Raw genomic sequence first — 14765 nt, 5'->3', positions numbered from 1 at the left:
TAGCGGCGTCTTGTTGCCTTTGACCTTTGCTTTCCATGGCTCCCCTCCCCCTCCTGCTTGACCTCTGCCCGCCCCCTGCGCATGCTTGCTGCCACTGCATGGTTTTGGGGCCGCATGCTTGGCCTCTCGTAAAGGGGCATTGACGCAAGCTCCACGCCCTGCCGCATGGTCTTCACCGAGGACGTGCCTGGGCCCAGCGTGTAAGTGCAAAGAAAGTGGTGGCACGTGGATTGGAAAGAGGACAAACCCCCATTTGACGGCATTGATGGTGTTTATTGGTGCAAGGGCTAGGTGTGGGCAAAGAGCACCAATAAGCAACACCGCTCCTTGAGGATTAGTTTATGCTTTTGCAAGCGTTATATTCTGTCCCATACTTGGCAGTACAGTGCTGCAACATAAAAAAATGTGTGTTGCTTGCACTGTGTCTCACAAGGCTTGGGCAGAGCAGAGCTGGTAGAATCTTGGCTGGTCTAGGCATGGCTAGGCATGCATGCATTCATACGTCAATGCACAGTGTTCTAGGGATCATATTATAAAATCACTAGTTTTGGCTAGGTATTGATCAGGTGCGATTGGGAATCACTTGACAATCACAGCACCAAGTAGCTTAATTAAATAATTGGCCTGATTTGCATATTCGAGGTTTGATAACAATAAGCTCACATTTTAAGTCAACCTATTCTTAATTAGCTAATAGCCTAACTTGACTATGCTGTCTTAATTGGAATTAGCTTGGCTCATCTTGCCGAGCCTCGCATGACTACAGTAAAACATATTTTGTGCCTATTAGTTCATGATCATAGAGGTACTTTTACAGTGCAAACACAGACACACCACAAAGAAAGAGACAACACACACAAGCACTGACTAACTGATTTTATTTCGGGAAAAGTCGATGCATATGTACCTCCAAGGCAGCCATACCGCACGTGCGCCATGCAATCGACAAAAATACACACACAAAATTGTAATCGGAGCTGATAAATGAAGCAGTGTATTACGTATGAGAAGAAATGAAGAAAAGCGCTTGTGTGTGTCCTCTCTTTTTTTGTGGTGTGTCTGTGTTTGTGCTGTAAAAGTACCTCTATGCCAAGCATGACTTAATACACGAATATCTCAACTCGATTTAATTAAACCTATTCAAGACTTGACTTAATTTGATTAATTATGCTAGGCTAATTAGGTATTATCATGGTCAGCTTGGCTTCATTTGGCTTGCCTATGATTAACTTCGCTTCACTAGGCGAGGCTATGCCTAAGGCTTGACGTGGCTGTGCCGTTGTGATGATGATAATTTCTTTATTACGTCATGATTCGTACAAACAGCGGACAGAAGAGCTTTACTGTAAGACAGGCTCCAGTTGCACAAACAGTTGCACCTTAGTCTCAAAGACTGCAATCGTTTCTAACACCCCTTGAGGTACAACAGAAACACTTCTAAAGTGCACCCTTTGGAGTGCAACAAAAAGATACTTTTAGAGCATGGTGTCTTACTGTCGCAATTATTGCCATCTGACTTGCTTGCATTCTTTTTTTGTTGATTAGCTTGCTACTTAGAAAATGCTACGTGAAGAACGAATAGGCAGGAATGACAGATGACGATATCTGTAGGTTGGGGACGAGATATGCTGCGAAGAGTGCAAACGTTAGTTTAGTAGATCAAAGCTCAACTTTGAGTAGTAATTCTGATTCGGACACTTTCTCAAGCTTGTATTTGAGGAAACATACACTCTAAAAAGGGGTGTACTTGTGACACTCTTCTAACATGACAATAATATTCTGTTATCACCACATATTATGGTTAAAATATTTTGAGGGGCTAGTTGGGAAAAGATCTCATGCGTTAAAGGTTACTTAACTAAAACAAGTGCATGATGTGCAGTTAAACAAACACCTTGATGATGAAATGCCAGAAACATTCAAAACACTTTTTCACAAAGGCGGCTTCCTTGTAAGGGTTGTGCACTGTAAAACTTGTAATTCAGCACAGGCTTTAGTAATCCTTAACTATAGGCACCATTTTATTACAGGGCTATTTCACTGCAGTACATTTTTTTTAGCAGGCCACTTATGTAGCTGGGATAGCATTGTTTTATAATTATAAAACAGTGTTAACTAAACATCACTTTGCCACTCTTGTACATCGAATTTCTTTCATATTTCTACTCTTGTAACTGAAGATATTTAATGTATACTAGGAAACAAGCCCTTGTTTTGTGCGAGCAATTGCAAGCGACTTAAATCTGTCTTTGGAAATCGAAAAAAAAAAAACTGCTGGAGGGGAAGATAGAAGCTTGCGATGAAATAAAATTCATGAATAGGGGTTGTTTGTTCAAGCCGACGTTTCAAAAAGCGGACTTGTCTTCCTTGATGCTAGAGCTGAAGTCAGTCCTAGCATTAAGGAAGACAAGTCAATTTATTGAAACCTTGGTTCAAGCAAACAACCCTTGTTTACAGATTTGAAATCTGTCTTTTAGCTTGAGGAATGTTTGTTATAGTTGCATGTGAAATGGGAGGGTACCTGGTTCTGTAAAAAAACTTCATTCTCGGAAGCAGGTGGCACAGAGTGTAGTCCTTGCTTTACTTTTTGCACCTGTATGTTTGAGCTGGCAGTCTAGATTTGAACTCTACTGTCACTGTTTTGACTGGCAGTGGTTCACATTGTATCTTGGTTCCCTCTAAACCACTGTCATGCCCTCCTCCTTGACCTGGTTTCCCGGCAGGCCTAGCCTGAACGGCAAGTGCGTGCCCATCCGGTTATTCCTGGCCAACGAGAGCGGCTACTACCTGGACATTGCCCTGTACAAAGAAAGGCTGGACCCCGAGACCGGCCTGATGCAGTTTGAGGCGTGGGGGCCGCACCGGCAAGGTCCGCTACACGGACTGCCCATCTCCACGCCGTACCTCACCAAGGACTACCTGCAGCAGAAGCGGTTCCAGGCCCAGTCGAACGGCACAACATATGTCTACGACTTTCCCGACATGTTCCGACAGGTCGGTTGCATTGACAGCTCTGATAACCTGGGCTGGAAGTTCGCTTGCAGTGGGTAGCATGGTGGTTGAGATGTTGTGCTGCTAAGTACAAGTGTGCTTGCTCGAGTTTTAGCCATGGCAATTGTTTTTGAGGGGGGGAGGGGGCTGCACAGTGCATCGCGTGGAATGTTCTTGGCATTATTGCACATGCACTCTTACAGCTTGCGATTGCGTTGTCTTGTTGGAACCACTTTGACTGCAAGAGAGCCCGATTTGTACCTGGTGCCGTATCAGCAGCTTGATGTGACGAAACACAACCAATATTCATGTGCATGTTTGAAAATTAAGAGTAAAATGTCGCCTTAAGAAATGGCAGGTGGCAAGCTTAATCTGCAGTCTCCGTTATAGCGCACCTCGAAATTGTGTGGTGGTTATACCACGCAAAACCCCAGAATAATTTTTATCGAGCAGTTAGGCTTCATGGCACAGTAAAACTGCTGAGTCCCAAACCACTTGCAGCAATGTCATTGTGTCATGCATGAATGCTGTTCCGACAAACTAGAGTGTGATTGTGTTCTATTTATTTGCCCCACATCTCTCCTTTACCTGTTGTAGGCCTTGATCAGGCTGTGGGAGGAACACGTCGAGATGCGGCCAGGCGAGGACATTCCAGCATCACTGCTGAGCTGCATCGAGCTGGTGATGGACTCTCAGGGACGACTCGTTGAGCAGAAGCGACTACCCGGCGAAAACGATGTACGTAACGCAATGTAACCAGGCATTGGTTTAGCTTCAGTGACAATTGCGGGCATGTTGCAACTGCATTCCAAAGTGGATAAGTACCAGGCTGAATTACGGCCGGTGCTACCTGCGGCGCTTTCGCTGTTCCACCGAAATTCAGAGCTGATGGTGAAAGCTCTATAGTTATTTAATATAGGTGGCATAATTTAGGTATACTGATGACTAACTGATCGTCTAGCAATTGTAGATCTTGTTGACATGCACTTATTGACATGAACACCGGTGTGACGTGGGGCTACAGTATCAATCCTGGTGATCTCATGCCATGGAAGCATTGCAATATCTTGTCGGAGCACATGGCAAGAAGCTTATATTTTCACGGTGCTGCAGAAAATGTAGGGGTTTACGGTCCAGTATAAGGGTAGAGGGTACCATGTATCCTCAGGTTAGGGTACTGGGCACTGATGACAGTAGGCTTTAAATTAAATTTTTTAAAAATGTATTTTTCAGGGCACACTCTCGCTTATCGGAACATTTGTGGTCTCTTGAGAGCCTGACTTTTCATTTGACAAAAAAAAAATTGTGTCAGTGCTTCTCCAATCTCACTTTCCCATTTTTCAATTTAAACAGGTTGGCATGGTGGCCTGGCGCATGACGCTCGTGACACCCGAGTACCCGGAGGGCCGTGACATCATTGTCATCGCCAACGACATCACATTCCTTCTCGGCACTTTCGGGCCTCAGGAGGATCTTCTCTTTTTCGTGAGTTCTCAATTGTGACCATTAGGGCATCGTGTCTTTCTCAACGTGCTATGTCTGGCCAAACGTGCAGAAAGCATCCGAGAGGGCTCGGGCATTGGGCATTCCACGACTCTACATTTCGGCCAACAGTGGTGCCAGGATTGGACTTGCAGAGGAGCTCAAGCACCTGTTCAACATTGCATGGGTTGACCCCGATGTGCCTGACAAGGTTAGAACGTCGTCTAAAGCTTTTTTATCCCCCACTTCTTTATAGGTACCTGTACATTGTTTATTAAGCTTTCTTCATGATGTTCAAAGGACACTGAAGTGAAATGTTTAATCGGTTTATACAGATTCTTTCAGGACTGTATTGTCATTAATTTGGCCATCGTAGCATAATTATTAGATCATGAAGTGAAATGAGTTTCGCATATCGCGCGTAAAGTTCACTGCAAGAACATCAGTCTGACGTCGCAAATTTAGTATTGTTGCATATTGCTGCCTCATTTCTTGAGCGAAATTTTCGGGAACGTGCTATAAGACACAATGTAAATCATTTTTAGCAACAAACGGATGCAGAGATCTAAGTAGGGGTCATCGAAATCTGTGACATCAAGCCAGTGCGGAAGCTGGCATCGCCATGCATGTTTTTTTTTTCTTGCCATTTTTCTCGCTTAGCAAACGTTTTCTGGTTGGTAAGATTGTGCTTTTCATGCTGCGGAATAGTAATTTACTTATACGAAAAAAATCATTCTTTTTGTTTAGTGTCTCTCAGGTTTAGGTGCTCATCGAAGAACACCAGGTGGTAAATTTCCAGAGCCCTTAACTGTGGCTTCCTTCATATTCATATTGAGGTGTCGAGATGTAAAACTACTACAGTCGCTATCAATTGTCTAGTGTCCCTATGGCAGAGCCAAAAAATATTCACCTCACTCCTACTTTGCTTGTTAGGGCTACCGGTATCTCTACCTAACACCGGAGAATTTCAAGAAAGTCAGCGCCCTGAACTCGGTCAACGCGGAGCTCATTGACGACGAAGGCGAGAAGCGGTACAAGATAACCAACATCATTGGTCAGTTCTTCCACTTTTTATTATAGAAACTTAGTGGTTTGTGAAAAAGTATATTTCTTCAAATTTAGACGAGGTTTTTCATTCTGCTCACAGGCAAGGTGGACGGGCTTGGCGTTGAAAACCTGAAGTACGCTGGACTTATCGCAGGCGAAACGTCACAGGCCTACGAAGAGATCGTCACCATCAGCTTGGTCAGTTCATATTTCTTGACCGACTTTTTTTTTATACTGTCCGCGACATTAATGTATGTTGCATTCCGGTGCTGTGCCATGGGTTTGATTCTCACCCACTCTGATGGCATTCTGATGAGGTGGAAGAATGAAAAAGCGATAGCATTCCCTTGTTTGGCTGCACTTAAAACGAAACATCTCCCGTAAAATGTAATGTTGAGTCCTCCCTGTGATCTTCAGGATGTCAATACTGCAATTTAATTTTGTTTGGATATCGTGTTGCAGTTGGAAAAGCTCATCTTATAATGGCTTAGCCAGTTTTCTGATGTTCCAGGCAAGCCTTGTTATCTCTAAAGCTTACAGTGTCTTTGTAAACAGAGTGGCGATCTTAGCCTTATTGGCTTCTGTGATTTGTGTTCGCTTTCTTTTATACAAGGCATGTACTTGTCTTGGGTCACAATATGCAAGCTGGGTTGTGCCCTGTAATAAATAGTTGTGCATGCAGTGAAAATGAAAATAGAAAAGAGGTAAGTGTTGGGCCCGACGAAATTGAAAAGTGGTGTTAGGATCAGTAAAATAGAAAAGCATCCGTAGGACGACGAGGAAAGCGTGAATTTAATTTTGGTTTTCTCATTTCTTTTCACGATGTGTACAGGTGACCTGCCGTGCCATCGGTATAGGCGCCTACCTGGTCCGTCTCGGACAGCGTGTCATCCAGCTCGAAAACTCTCACATTATCCTCACTGGTGCTGGGGCCTTGAACAAGGTTCGTTTACCTTTGCTCTTAGTGAGACTTTGCAACAAATGAGCTTCTCACATCAGCATGAATGCCCTTCTAGGATGGTTGCTTGTTGGGCTGGCTGATTCACTTCAACACATGTAAGATCCCTTCTAGGAGCCCAAATTTTTTTAAAGCTCACTCACATGAAAGAAATTGCAAACCTACTGCATGTACTTCCAGCATTTGGTATTGCTGGTTAATATCAGGGGCGACGCCACAGAGGTTTTTTGTAGGAAAGGGGCAGAAGAGGGGACGGGGGGCGGAGGCAGGGAAAAATTTAGGGGTGGAAAACCATTCTTCCCCCTCTGCTGCTGCTCCTGGTTCATATCGTAATAGTTGATGCACCAAGTTGATGGCATGGAAAGTAATTGGGAAGCTACACTTATCTAGAAAATTGATCTGATTGGAATGACTAAGACGAGTTCTTTTTTTTTTTTCTGTGTGCTCCTTCAGCTTCTAGGTCGTGAGGTGTACACGTCCAACAACCAGCTGGGAGGTGTGCAGATCATGTACCCCAACGGCGTCTCGCACGTCACCGTTCACGACGACCTGGAGGGCACCTACGTCATGCTCAAGTGGCTGTCATACATGCCAAAGGTGTGACGGAGCTTTTTAGCTTTTTACTTTTTCCGCATTTTATTCGAGACTTATAAAGGCACAGTATCAATTCAATGAAGAAGAGGCAGAGAGAAAACATGTCACCTGGAATTGTGAAACACCCCGCAGGGGCGCCTGCGCAAGTAGGCGTTTGGTGTGTAGCGACACCACGGACCCGAGCTAACGGGGGAGTTTCGACTTCCTCCCACGCCTAGCCGTGCGTGGCTTTGCCGTGTCCGGGGAAAAGGGGATCCTGGGGGTTGAGCTGACGCTGGGTGATTGGACCTTTAAGGCCCCCCGGCAGAGGCAACACACCCCTTTGGCCCCGGCTTCACGTAGACGGCACCCCTGGGCTGACCCACCCAGGGGAAATCGGCAGTCGCCTTTTCCTATCTCTCTCTTCCTACATCTTAGTCTTTTCTCATCTTTAAATCGGTCCTGTCTTCTTCTCTCTTCCATTTACTTCCGTTTTTTCCTGGCGGCAAGGGTTAACCTTGTGTAATTACTCAACCTTGAGTAGTTATATTTGGTTATAGTGGCAATGTACGGCTGGCGTCTGCAGCCTTATTATTAAGTGCTTCAGCGTCCCCTGGTTGGACTCCATGGTGGGTGGTCGCCATTGCTGCCGAAAAAAAATATACTACTATGGGAACACCTGCATTTCCCCATCTCCTAGATCGTCTTCCGCTTAAGAGGGGACGCACCGATGAAATATTAATTTTCAACCAACCCAGACAATGCTTTCCGAAATTCCATGTAGTGCACAGCGAAAAGCCAACAAAACAAGCCAGAGCCATATCTCCGTTTCTCGTTGCTAAATCTCTGACTGAGCTCTTTGGCCCAGGATACAAGGTTACAAAGATGGCTAGCGGAGACCTTCTCCTTGAGCTGACAGAAAAACACCACTATGAAAAACTTGGCAGTCTCAAAGCATTTGGTAATATCCCAGTATCTGTTTCACCTCATAGATCAATGAACACCTCACGCGGAGTTGTTTCAGAAGCAGACCTTCTTGAAATGTCTGAACAGGAACTGCTTGAAGGGTGGAAAGAGGAAAATGTCACGGATGTGAAACGAATCGTCATCAGACGCGACAACAAAGAAATACCTACCAAACATATAATACTCACTTTTGCATCTAGCACACTGCCTTCATCTATAGACACAGGCTACATCAAACTCTCTGTCCGTCCCTACATTCCCAATCCAAGACGATGTTATAAATGTCAACGATTTGGTCATGGCTCGCAGAACTGCCGGGGTCAGGAAACTTGTGCAAGATGTGGTAGCCACGGCCACCCATCTGATAACTGTGTTACTACGCCTCACTGTGTGAATTGTGACGGGGAACACGCCGCGTATTCGCGTTCGTGTCCTAACTGGAAGAAAGAAAAAGAAATAATCACTCTTAAAGTCAAAGAAAACATCACATTCAAAGAAGCAAGACGAAGAGTGTCGCCATTTTACGGCACAACATATGCTGATGCGGCGCGTCAGGGGGCAACGCCGCACCAGCCCTCGCCACCCCTTCGGCCCGCGCAGAGCGAGCCGTCGGCTGTGGCACCTGCCCCCAAGGCGGCTGTAGCCCAGGCTACACCGCCTACTCCCAAACAGAGATCGGAGACTCCAGAGTCTTCGAGTCTCAAGGCCTCCCCTCACCAGGCGAGGTCCAAAATCCAAACTAACAGCCCGCACGTGCGGGCATCCAGTGCCTCTGAGGAGGCAATGGATACGTCGGCGCCCTTGGTGCCGAAAGAGCGGCGTGGCTCCTTGGAGCGCGCCAAGAAAACAAAAAAGCAAATAACAGGGCCTGGTGACGGTCCTGTTAAGTGAACTCAAACTCCCCGTCTAAACAGCCACTTGCTTTTCGTACACACAGCATTATTTTACATTCACCATGAACACTCAAATTATACAATGGAACGTCAGGGGCCTTCTCAGAAACCTTTACGACATCCAAGAACTCCTACACGAACACTCACCAAAAGTGCTGTGTGTACAAGAAACACACCTTAATTCAAAACACACAAATTTTCTTCGCAAATACGTTATTTTTCGAAAGGACCGCGATAATGCCATGACATCATCCGGAGGTGTTGCCATCATAGTGAATCAAGGAATTGCATGCACACACTTACAACTCCAAACATCCCTTGAGGCAGTGGCTGTTCGAGCGGTTTTTTTTTGATAAACTGATCACAATCTGCACTATTTACATTCCTCCTAGCTATCAGCTGCAAAAACGTGATTTACACTCTTTAATTGATCAACTTCCGGAGCCTTATGTTCTCCTTGGAGACTTTAATGCGCATAGCAGGCTATGGGGTGACTCTCGGTATGACGCGCGAGGTCGACTGATCGAACAGTTCCTTCTCTCGTCGAGCGCGTGTCTCCTAAATCGAAAAGAACCAACCTATTATAATCTCGCTAATAACACCTACTCCTCCATAGACCTGAGCATAGTATCTCCATCTCTTGTGCCTCTACTCCAGTGGAAAGTCGTCAGTAATCCGTACGGAAGTGACCACTTCCCCGTAGTTTTGAGCACAACGACAGTAACTGAGTGTCCATCACGTGTTCCCAAGTGGCTCATAAACAGAGCCGACTGGGAACAGTTTTATACTATTGCTAATCTATGTTGGAATGACATCTGTACTTTGAACATTGATGTTGCTGTGAACTACTTCACAGCGTTTTTGATTGATGCTGCAACAAAATGCATCCCACAAACAAATGGACACCCTGGAAAACGACGTGTGCCATGGTGGAACTCTGAATGCCGAAACGCGCGCAAACAGCAAAACAGAGCTTGGAGGCTGCTTCGGAACTCGCCGACAGCCGAAAATCTTGAAACCTTCAAGAAAATAAAGTCTCAAGGCAGGAGAACGCGTCGGCAGGCCAGAAGAGAAAGCTGGCAGAAGTTTTTATCAGGGGTTAATTCATACACACAGGAGGCTAAAGTCTGGGACATGGTCGGTAGGATAGCAGGAAAGCAAGTACACACACTTCCACTCGTAAACACTCAGGGTGATACCTTGGAAGATCAGGCAAACTTCCTCGGTGCACACTTCGAACAGGTATCCAGCTCGTCCCACTATACTGACACTTTCCAAAAATACAGAACAAGAATAGAAAAGCAGAAACTTGAACACAAATCCACTAGATACGAAGGATATAACCAAGCTTTCAGTCTTGCTGAGCTCCGAACATCTCTGAACTCCTGCAGTACTTCTGCCCCAGGTTCTGACCGTGTGATGTATGAAATGTTAAAGAACCTACCAAACGAAACCCGAAAAACCTTACTTCGTTTGTACAATGCTATTTGGTCTTCTGGCACTATTCCTACCTCCTGGAAAGAGCCTTTTGTTATTCCCATTTTGAAAGAGGGCAAGGACCCTTCTTTAGCTTCGAGTTATAGGCCTATTGCACTTACAAGCTGCTTGTGCAAAGTCTTCGAAAAAATGATAAACTGCCGACTTGTACACTTTCTTGAAACAAACAATTTGCTCGACCCATTTCAGTGCGGGTTTCGAGAGAGTAGATCCACGACAGACCACCTTGTTCGTATCGAGGCACAGATCAGAGACGCCTTCGTCCATAAACAATATTTTCTCTCTGTGTTCCTCGATATCGAAAAGGCTTATGATACAACATGGCGTTTTGGCATTCTAAGAGACCTATCCCACCTTGGCGTGCGCGGAAGAATGTTTCACATAATCAAAAGTTACCTGTCAAACCGGACATTCCGTGTCCGAGCGGGCATGGTTCATTCCCAAACATTTGTCCAGGAAACAGGCGTTCCACAAGGTGGTGTACTTAGCTGCACACTTTTTCTCATAAAAATGAATTCCTTGCGCTTGACCATCCCTCGCAGTATGTTTTATTGTACATATGTCGATGACGTCCAGCTTGGCTTTAGGTCTTGCAATCTGGCAATGTGTGAGCGGCAGGTTCAGTTAGGTTTAAACAAGCTCTCAAAATGGGCAGAGGAAAACGGATTCCGACTGAACCCACAAAAAAGCACGTGTGTCCTGTTCTCCAGAAAGAGAGGCATGCACTCAGAACCCGACATTGAACTGAACGGTCAACGTCTGTCTGTTAATACGGAGCATAAATTCTTAGGATTAATCTTGGACAACAAGTTGACCTTCGTACCGCACATCAAGTATCTAAAAACAAAATGTTTAAAAGCCATGAATGTTTTAAAAGTGTTGTCACGTACTAGGTGGGGTAGTGACAGGCAATGTCTCATGAACCTATATAGAAGCCTCATTCGCACCCGCTTAGATTATGGGGCCGTTGTTTATCAGTCTGCGACTCAAAGTGCTTTGAAGATGCTGGACCCCGTGCACCATTTGGGCATCCGCCTTTCTACGGGTGCTTTTCGCACCAGCCCCGTAGAAAGCCTTTATGTTGAGTCAAATGAGTGGTCGCTTCATCTGCAGAGAACTTACATGTCCTTTGTTTATTACCTTAAGGTGAAAGCAGACAAGAAGCACCCCTCATACTCTACTATTAATGATTTGTCGAGCTCAATTTTGTTCCAAAACAGGCCTTCGATGAGGCAGCCCTTCTCTATTCGCCTGGAGAGTCTAGCTGAGGAAACTGGAATCTCACTAGAACACAGTTTAATGGCTCCTGTAGCATATCCGCCACCGTGGGAATGGCAGACTATAGACTGCGATGTGTCGTTCCTAGAGGTTACAAAACATGCACCTCTTGCCCACATCCGAACATACTTTTTAGAACTTCAACACAAATACACACGTCCTGAGTTCTTTACAGATGCCTCCAAGTCCAACTCCTCTGTGTCCTACGCTGTTGTCGGCCCATCTTTTTCGGATGCTGGCCCTCTACATCCAGGCACAAGTATCTTCACAGCGGAAGCTTACGCGATACTTGTGGCAGCTAAACACATCAAACAATTTCAAATACAAAAAGCAGTAATTTATACAGACTTCCTCAGTAAGATAACGGCTCTGCACAGTCTTAAAAAAACAAAAAAACCCTGTTCTCGTCTCACTTTACTCCATTTTATGCACACTATACACACTCAAACAACATGTTGTAGTGTGCTGGGTGCCAGGGCACCGTGAGATTCAAGGCAACGTGAGGGCGGATCAGCTCGCTGCATCCGTCCACAAAAGCACTGCCCCTACACCCATATCAATCGCGGCCCTTGATCTTAAACCATCTCTCAAACGAAACCTCAGAGTATACTGGCAGAGCAAGTGGGATACACACACACAAAACAAACTACACGTTATTAAGCCACACCTTGGTCATTGGCTGCCCGTATCGAAATCGCGTTATACAGAGGTAATACTAACGAGACTCAGGATAGGACACACATACACGAAACACACACACCTTTTGTCCGGTGGCGATCCACCATTGTGTGACAGATGTGGTGAAGCATTGACAGTCCTTCACATTTTAATTGAGTGCAAACAATTGGACACTGTAAGAAAACAACACTTTCCATTACCCTACCGACAACATATACCTTTACACCCTGCAATGTTCGTGGGTAGGGAACCGCTTTTTAGTCACAAGTCATTGTTAGCGTTTTTTAAAGAAATTCATAGTTTTCATATTATATACCCGAGCATCCCGTAGCATGACCTCTCCAGAGAGGTTTTTGCTACGGTGGTTACACAAGAAAGCACTTGCCTCACGGCTCTTGGACGCAAGGGTATTAACGAGTGAGGCACTTGTGCTAATGCCATACATATCCACCATCGTCTTTTATTATCACCAACTTTTGTCATCTATTCACACCACACGCACCTTTCACGGCATGGTCATGATTTTATCACTTGTATGTTTTTACCCGCCTTACCGCGAGGAATTTTATGGCCCTTATACAGCCGCTTATCGCAATCATTGTCCATTTTTTTTAGTAAGATGAACTGGCGCTCTTTGGCCGTGAAATGGCCCTTGCGCCATAAAACATCAAAACATCATCATGGAATTGTGAAACATTTTGTGTCCGTTCCCAAGTTCTAATTTGTGATGTGCCATTGTGGTCACAAGGGTAAGCAGTGTGTTGTGCAAGCTATGGAAGAAGTATGACAATGTAGACATATATGCTTGATGTCTCTCTCACGTTTGTTAATTTAGAAAGAACATACATGCCTCATTAGAGGGGTTAGGTAGTGGAGCATAACAATAATAAATTATCTTATTTAACGATTACATTTAACATCACTTCATGAACACGTTAGACTACGTAATCATTGCAGAGGCAGCTTGATTATTAGGCTAATATCAAAAGAGGTGACCGAGTTCCATATGCATAATGGTATGAGAAGAAAAATATTAATGAACCAATTTATGTTAGGATTATATCATGGTTACATAAGATCAGAATGATCTATTACACTCAAGCAGTGTTTTAGAAAACATGAATCTAACAAGTTGTGTGAGATATACTGATTCAGTAACATTACTGTTTCTTGCCACTACCAGCATGGAACAAATATGTGCTTACAACGGAGCGAGAATAAAAAGGTATTTTCGTGTTTGGTATGACTTCGTTCTACAAAGATTCTGCCAATATATTTTGCCACTTGATATGTTGTGGCTGCAACATGCGTTATGGTTAGCTGTGTATTGTTTTCATCTGCAAATTTGTGACTGCTACACTGCTCAATGCAAGACTAGTGCATAACGATTTATACGACCACCTTTTCGCAGTGTAAAGGGGCCAAGCTCCCAATAGTGGAGCCACTGGACCCCATTGACAGGGACGTCGTGTACACCCCGGCCAAAGTTCCGTACGACCCCAGGTGGCTTCTGGCAGGACGCGAGAGTCCGAGTAAGCTCACCAACCTTTTTTTTTTAAAGATACAGATTGCCCTTTTAGTTTGTGTTACAAAATAAAGAACTTTGCTAGTGTGATGCAGAACTGGTTCGCGTAAAGCAAGCCGGTTGAAGACTGTTGGTAGAGGTCTTCTTCTGCTATTTATTTATTTATTTATTCATACTGCAAGCCGTATTACAGAGATTTTAGCAGGGTGGTTACAGATATAATTTTCACAATGTTGGCACTCAAGATTGCATAAACCAAACAAACAAACAAAAAATAGAACAGCATGATGTGAACAATCAGGTCAAATTTGCTGCAAACAACTCTAAGGACGGCTCCATCACTTGGTTATTAGTTAATCCATTCCATTGAGTTACTGTACGAGGAAAAAAGGAATATTTGAAGCAGTTATTTCGGGACCGGAAAGGGGTTATTGTAAGTTGATGCCTTTGGCGGGTGGCGTACCCAGAAGAAAAGGAAATGATGTTGGAAACATCAAGCTTATAATGCCCTTTAATTATTTGGTAAAGAAATTGTAGTCGTATTAAACGATTTCTTTCGGTAACTGTAGGCTCATTGGCACGATGTAGGAGTTCAGTTATAGAGGTGCGTCCAAAGCTATTAAATATAAAGCGGACTGCCTTCTTCTGCACGTTTTCCAATTTATTTATGTTAGCTTTAGTGAAGGGGTCCCAAACAATCACTCCATATTCTAACACTGGGCGAACGATAGTCCTGTACGCTAGAGTACGCACCGTGGAATTAGAATGTTTTAGAGCTCTTCGAAGGAAGAATAGTTTTCGGTTAGCGTTTGTAATTACGGAGTCAATATGTTTAGTCCAGCTAAGGTCATTGGTAATCCAAATGCCAAGATACTTA

At 44.5% G+C, this 14765-nt stretch overlaps 1 protein-coding gene across 13 annotated transcripts in view; it reads left to right on the top strand.

Moving 5' to 3' along the window:
• The window catches only part of ACC (acetyl-CoA carboxylase), a 100104-nt gene that overhangs the window by 73812 nt on the left and 11527 nt on the right, over nt 1-14765 (top strand). For 11 of the 13 annotated variants that reach the window (XM_075870969.1, XM_075870971.1, XM_075870970.1 and 8 more), the window contains 10 exons: nt 135-200; nt 2724-2994; nt 3589-3729; nt 4345-4476; nt 4547-4684; nt 5407-5527; nt 5621-5718; nt 6353-6463; nt 6932-7075; nt 13775-13895. In XM_075870969.1, coding sequence (XP_075727084.1) covers nt 135-200; nt 2724-2994; nt 3589-3729; nt 4345-4476; nt 4547-4684; nt 5407-5527; nt 5621-5718; nt 6353-6463; nt 6932-7075; nt 13775-13895 — 1343 coding nt within the window. The remainder of the gene's footprint in view (nt 1-134; nt 201-2723; nt 2995-3588; nt 3730-4344; nt 4477-4546; nt 4685-5406; nt 5528-5620; nt 5719-6352; nt 6464-6931; nt 7076-13774; nt 13896-14765) is intronic. The other 2 variants (XM_075870973.1, XM_075870972.1) reach the window with 1 other exon arrangement.

Source organism: Rhipicephalus microplus, chromosome 8 (genome assembly GCF_043290135.1).
Source record: "Rhipicephalus microplus isolate Deutch F79 chromosome 8, USDA_Rmic, whole genome shotgun sequence".
Lineage (NCBI taxonomy): Eukaryota > Metazoa > Arthropoda > Arachnida > Ixodida > Ixodidae > Rhipicephalus > Rhipicephalus microplus.
The sequence above is the reverse complement of the archived record's forward strand: the minus strand, read 5'-3'. Positions and strand labels throughout refer to the sequence as shown.